Raw genomic sequence first — 7,037 nt, 5'->3', positions numbered from 1 at the left:
GGGCTGTGGCTCTGACTGAGGAGGATGGGAAGCTACCCGGTAGAGGAGTGCCATGATCTGACTCATGGTGTAAAGGTCACTGTCCTCTGCAGTGCTGGGAACAGACTGTAAGGGCAGCATGTAGCAGGGAAGGCAATGAGAAATGGTCAAAGTCCTAATATAATTGGAAGGGTGAGCTGATTGCATGTGGGGGGAACCTGGATGGAGGGAAGATATGAGAGCGAGAGAAGTCAAGGTTTTGGCCTGAGCAACTGGAAGGAGGATTTGCCATTTACTGAGATGTATGAGAAATAAATTTGAGGGAAGCTCAGAAAGTTTGGTTTTGGACTTAGATTTTGGTACCATTGTTAAGAAAGCAGTTGGAAATATAAATGTGGATTATGGGAACAACCTGAACTACAGAGGGGCAGTCGATAAGTGGTAACCTGCTTATATTATAGTAAACAGCTAATATATCTACTTACATGCAAATAGTTTCAAAGTGTTTACAAATCAGGCAAAACATCCTCCCTGAAAATGCCATCTATTTTATAACAAACTCATGGTTGTCAGGTTTATGCAACGAATGCTAAAATGTGAACGAATTGCTAAGTGAGTTTTTATTACACGTTTCATTAAGAAAGAAAGATGGAGGTTAGATTTTTAACAGAAATAATTCTTGAAGGCTGAATAATACAACAACTCGTGAAGACTGGAGTTTTCTATCTTCTCAGTAAAGAGCACAACAATCACTGAAGTTAAAAATCTAGGTGTCATCCTAGATTCCTCTCTGCACAGGTTTAATAAAATAATTCTAAGTCACTGGTATATATTACATGTGGAGCATATATATGCATATATCTCTATATGGAACAAGAAATGCCACCAAATATAGTGGTGTACCAATGGAAACCAATATCAAACTTCCCCCTTCTTCAAGTACAAAGACACATTCTCATTCATCCTTCCCATCCCTGTGGTCCTTCACTCCATTCCATCTCCCAGCTGTGGCTTAGGATTGTTGCATCCCAATGTGGGAATCTTGAGTGGGGAGAATAGGCAGTGGGCAGGCAGTGTATTAGGTAATTTTGGAACAAGCTGTAATCTAGGGAAAGGGCAGGCCAAAAACAGGACGGAAAGGGAATGCTTTACACAGCATGAAAACAGGGTTCTTGCCCTGGATGTGGAAGATGCCACATAAAGCGAAGTAGAAGCCAACCAGCCATTTCTAAATTTTGCTGAGGGCAGGTCCTGGATCCAGGAAAGACGAGAAAGCTTTCTTCTATCCTCCTGCTTGATCCCAGAACTGGCTAGTAGCAAAGTTGTAGGGTTCTGCTACCTTAAGCAAAAAAACAGTTCTTCACCCAGCCTGCATGGCTCAGTGGCTGAGCATCTACCTATGAGCCAGGAGGTCACGGTTCGATTCCCCATCAAGGCACATGCCCAGGTTTCAGACTCGATCCCCAGTGTAGGGCATGCAATGGATGATTCTCTCTCATCACTAATGTTTCTATCTCGCTCTCCCTCTCTCTTCCTCTCTGAAATCAATTTTTAAAAATCAGTTCTTCTATAAGTCTATGAGTAAAAGGACCATTTTTCCCAACACCTGGCACCTAGCAGACACTGAATCGATGTTTACTGGATGAATAACATTTCTAAAAAGTTCTAAGTTGTCCAGCCTTACTTCCTCCATTGCCCTCCACATGACATCCATACTCTGGCTGAACAGAATTCCTCACTACCCCAGGTGCTGCTTCCGATCGTACACTCTGCCCTTTCCTTTTAAATGCCTTCTCATGGCCAAGTTCAAATGTCACCTCTTCCATAAAGCTCTCCCTGATCCCTCCAATCAGCAACTATACCTGATTCTGAGGCCACTTACCCCTTTGACATCTGTTTTAGAGTTATTATGTACATGTCTTACATGTTCTGCTAGAATGAAAGGCTCCCTAAGAGAGAAGACATGGTGGTTCATTTTTCTGTTTCCCAAGACTATACTCATTTTTTGTTATATAAACAAACACTTCATTACAGAAGTCAGAAGAACAGCAGGCAGTGAGGGTTTTTTCACTATATAAATACTGTTTTACTAATTCATGATTTACCACTTCGTGTGATGACTATGAATCACACAGGTTCTGATTCCAGTTGATCTCTGAACACACCAAAGGGAGTGGTAATGCCTGAATCTTATCATAGATCAAACATACCAGTTATTTTTATCACAGACTGACCTCATTTGCTAAGGCAAAAGTTCCCCAGTGAATGGCCACAGATTTCTTTGCTTGAACATCAATGTGAATCCTTACAGCTTCTTCTGGGTCCACATGCTGGTATTTCATAAACCACCTGATGAAACACAGCAATTTATTAATTCAAGCCTTTGAAATATATAATGACTGCTTCATCTAATCAACCTTTAAGGTTCTGCACAGGAAAAAAATCACAGTAGGCAAAACCATCTCCTTTAAGTCTACTTTTCTTCTGGAAAAACTTAAGCAAAAATATTTCATGTACAAACTGCTATACAATAGATAAGTCTCAAGCAAAATTCTCCTTTGAATAGTAAGATTTTGTGCTATGTGTATTTTTATTTTATTTATTCTGAAAATGTCTTACTGTTACTTTTAAAAGCAGATAGTTTGCAATCCTGGTATGAATCAAAACAATGGGAAAGAATTAGAAACTAAAAGTCTACTTGCAAAAGAACATGAAAAACTTGCTGAAACAAATTTTTAAAAAGGGGACATATGTAATATTTTCAACAATGAAGATTTAAATAATAATAAAATAAAAAGAATTAAAGTAGAAAAACTTGCTAAATTGAAAAGCCAACAAAAAATCATATATAGTATTTAAAGATCAGGAGCAAGAAAACCCCAATTACTACCTAAGGGTATTATTTAAACAGCATACAACTGAACAGTGAGGTGTTTTGGTTGGACAAGAAGACAGGGCTCATGAGGAGGATAATTAGAGCGTAGAAACACTGAAAGGCTGCCTAACGCCTTGGGAAGAGCAGGGAACACTTTCAGGAGCAAGAATTATTATTTCTAATAAAAGGGAAGTGTACAGTCTACAGGCAAATCCTTTGCTTTCCCAGCCATTAGTTTAGAAGAGGAAAAACAACACTGTCTTCACATTATGTATATCCCGGGGCTGCTCCTGCCCCCTATGGCTGCAGTCAACACTGATGGGTAGGGGCTAGCACAGGGGCTTCTACACTTCACAGAGCACCTCATGGAGCAGCTCATCCAGCTCCTACAGCCAGAAGATTGTCATTTTCTGGAGGAGCTGCCGAGCCCTTTGGGAGCTTATTCTGGTATAAACACTAGCAGGAATGTTGTTTTTTTAGAAGCACACGTACCTTGGTGCATATGCTCCAATGGGAATAGCTGCAAGGTCAAAAGGTCCAAACCTTCTTCCTATCTCTTCAAAAACGGGGCAATAACCAGTGTCTCCTGCGAAAAAAAAACGATTCCAAGGGCCCAACACAGACCAGCTGCCCCACAGAGCCTTGTTGTCATCCAATAGAGTCCTTTTACACCAGTGCTGGGAAGGTGTAAAGACAAAGGTGACCTTGTCATGTCCGGGGACACAGTTCTCCTCCCACCAGTCCAGCTCGATCACATTCTCACAGCCACATTTCTGCATCCAGTCGAGGAGACCCAACGGCACAAACCACCTCAAGTCATTACCAAATCGCTCGTTCAAAGAGACGACAGAACTGTAGTCCAGGTGGTCGTAGTGGTTGTGACTGATGAGGACCGCGTCTATGGCGGGGAGCTCACCGACAGAGCACGGTGCCTGCCGAAAACGCTTTGGACCCATGTACTGCGACGGTGAAGCACGAGAGCTAAACATGGGGTCGGTGAGAAAGATGAGCTCGTCCATTTCCACCATTACCATGGCATGTCCCAGCCACGTGACTCTTAAGCCTGCTTCGCTCACTCCAGCTGCTTCAGGGTCATTGATAAAATATGGCTTAAGCACAGGGAGTTCTTTATCAAGTTCCTAAGTGTACAAAAAAAGGAAAGCAGCCTTTAGACAAAAATTAAAAGGTCTTATGTCATCACAGGACATATTTGACATAAATAATAGAAAGAAGAGCTACTTGGGGAGAACTGAAGTCATTCAATAAATTTGCTGGTTTTGCTTTGCTCTTGAAAAGGCATACTTCTTTCTGAATCTGCCTCACTAATCATGACACTATAGTAATGTAAGACACTCTTAACCCCAAATGCAGTAAACGAAGGAAAAACTGAATTTAAAACGGAGCACTGCTGGACGTACTGAATGTTTTCAAGGCTCTCTTACGTAAGTACTAGTGGCAGACGAGCCCAGCCGCAGTCACCTCTGCCATTTCAGGTGGCTCGTGCACTTACTGCTTGAAAACCGCCTCAGACACAGGTCAGTCCCTAAAACAGTAAAGAAAACTCACAACCATTTATTTACAGATCTTGGATCTCAGGCATGAATCTGACTTTCTGAGTAGAATTCAAATCAAAGCATCGTGATGATTCCTGGGCGGATCACAATCATAGACCGTTCTCCTCATTCTTTCTCTTAAGGTTTTTTTATCATTGATCAAACCAAAGCAAAACATGGTTCCTGCCTGAGCGAAGTTGATCATTTGGGGGGAGGGAGAGGAGAGGGGCTAAGCAGATGTAAAACAATAACTACAACAAATACAATATGTTAATCCTTTGGTTATTCTACATATTGTCCTTGGATTGGGCTTGATCAAGAAGCAGCTGTGCCGAAACCGGTTTGGCTCAGTGGATAGAGCGTCGGCCTGCAGACTTTAAGGTCCTGGGTTCGATTCCCGTCAAGGGCATGTACCTGGGTTGCGGGCACATCCCCAGTGGGAGATGTGCAGGAGGCAGCTGATCGATGTTTCTCTCTCATCGATGCTTCTGACTCTCTATCTCTCTCCCTTCCTCTCTGTAAAAAATCAATTAAAAAAATTAAAAAAAAAAAAGCAGCAGCAGCTGTGTTTTAGGGCCTCATGTAACAACTTCACCCCTACCTTCCACTCACCCCAGAAACATCTCTCAGTTTTCAGTAACAGGAAGAGCTCTTCTCTGGAGCAGCTGGCTTTGTGCACTGGACCTTCGCTGGGAAAACCCTGAGGCCGCGCTTCCCTTTTCACTCTGATGAGGAAGCTCAGAGCAGACGCTGAAGCTGCCTCCAGCATCGTGCGGGCCACGATGGAACAAATTTCTATCCTAACTTTATTCTTGACTTTATTTTCCTATCCTCATAGTCCATTTGCTCTTACATGTTCATCCATCTGCTTTTTACTGCAACGTGTATTTTTATAAGCTGCTGCAAATCAATTTTGAAAAGGGTATGGCACTGGATCATTAACTACAAGACATGCTATGCAGCCTAATAGGAAGGAATGAAGAGCCCTGCTGCTGCAGGTATGACAGACACCGTAACCTGCGTGAGCTCCTGAAGAATGATGAGAAGTTCATGATGCAGAGAAAAGGAGGAAGGGCATTTCGGGTGGAGAAAGTGCCTAAGCAAAGACAGAGCCAAACAGAAGCTGGCGTTTTGCGGGGAGGGGACACACTACATCTATAAAGGATCAGAATACAGTAAGAGCCCTGAACGCCACACTCCACCCAGAGACAATGAGGAAGCATCTTAAAAATAAAAAAAGACATGACCCCATTTCTGTTTCGAGAAAACACTGTCAGAGTGAAAATGACGACCTTGGATTGTGTCACAATAGCTGCCATGAGTGACGAAGACCTGAACAAAGGAGACAGCAATGAGCAGAGACGAGAGGGCATAGGGAGAAGAAGCTGGTGAAGGCAAAGTGAGAAGTCACTGAGAAGGTCTGACTGGGAAAAGGACCTGGGCAGAAGAGGAGCAGCACAACTGGAGGACGACAAACACTTCTCTTAGCCACCCTGAGTCTTGGTTTCCTCATCAGTAAAAGGAGTATAGCAATTATACCTGCCCTTCATGGCTGTGGGGACTGACTTGCGGTGGCTGGCACACTGTAAGCACTCTACAAGATTTCCAAAAGAAGAAAGCCCCACCCCTGACAACCAGTCCGGCACCAACCCTACCGATCTCTTACAATGTGCCTGTTTCCTTTCTCATAGTTACTAACTGACCTAAGTAACATCTTAACACTTAAAAGTTCTCATTGCTTAACTGTCTTCCCGTCAACTCAGTCCATAAACAGCCACCTCAAAAGCTACCTACTTTTGGTATAACTCTCTCCCCTGCTGAAAAACACCTTCACTGGCTCTCTACTGCTTGACAGCACACGTATCATCTCCTCACCCAGCAAGCCTCTTTGGACTCCCCCAACCCCTTCACCAGCTATTTCATTCAACTCTACACCACTGTGTTCCAACTACACCGAGACCACTCTCTGTTCCCAGACTGAGCTGGAGAGCCCTCCACAATATTGATCCCATTTCTCAGGTTGAATGTCTTCCCTTCCGTGCCCCCGAGTCCTTAATCAAATTGCACAGCCTTCATGAGACCATCCCTGGGTGTCCACTGCTGGAAGCAAGCACTCCTGCCTCTCAACTTCATGCCACTTATCTCATGCATCAGCTATGAATATTCTGTCTTATACCCTTGTTAAATGTATACAGGATGTATCTTATGTCTTATTCAACTCAGAATCACTCACAGTGCCTGATTCAGTGATGAAATACAACATGTATTCATAAAATTAGTTGGATGAATGATAGAATGAATGTAAATTTTTCAAATCAGTTCTCAAAGTTAGTAATCAGGGTTAGTGAATAATAATAAGTGCCATATAGTGTCCTTATCAAGAATTAAGGAGAGCCCTAGCTGGTTTGGCTCAGTAGATAAAGCATCAGCCTGCAGACTGAAGGGTCCCAGATTCGATTCCAGTCAAGGGCATGGGCCCAGGTTGCGGACTGGATCCCCAGTAGGGGGCATGCAGGAAGCATCCGATCAATGATTCTCATCATTGATGTTTCTATCTCTCTCTCTCCCTCTCCCTTCCTCTCTAAAATAAATAAAACATGTATTTTTTTAAAAAGAATTAAGGAGAAAAG

At 42.9% G+C, this 7,037-nt stretch overlaps 1 protein-coding gene across 5 annotated transcripts in view; it reads right to left on the bottom strand.

Moving 5' to 3' along the window:
• Window positions 1-7,037, bottom strand: part of NAPEPLD (N-acyl phosphatidylethanolamine phospholipase D) — a 37,138-nt gene that overhangs the window by 4,451 nt on the left and 25,650 nt on the right. For all 5 annotated transcript variants that reach the window (XM_036327612.1, XM_036327611.1, XM_036327610.1 and 2 more), the window contains exons 3-4: window positions 3,347-3,993; window positions 2,214-2,328 (exon numbers count right to left, since the gene is read on the bottom strand). In XM_036327612.1, the coding sequence (XP_036183505.1) occupies window positions 2,214-2,328; window positions 3,347-3,993 (762 nt within the window). The remainder of the gene's footprint in view (window positions 1-2,213; window positions 2,329-3,346; window positions 3,994-7,037) is intronic.

The sequence above is a fragment of the Myotis myotis genome, unplaced genomic scaffold (genome assembly GCF_014108235.1).
Source record: "Myotis myotis isolate mMyoMyo1 unplaced genomic scaffold, mMyoMyo1.p scaffold_m19_p_11, whole genome shotgun sequence".
Lineage (NCBI taxonomy): Eukaryota > Metazoa > Chordata > Mammalia > Chiroptera > Vespertilionidae > Myotis > Myotis myotis.
This window is presented reverse-complemented; position numbering and strand designations above follow the sequence as displayed.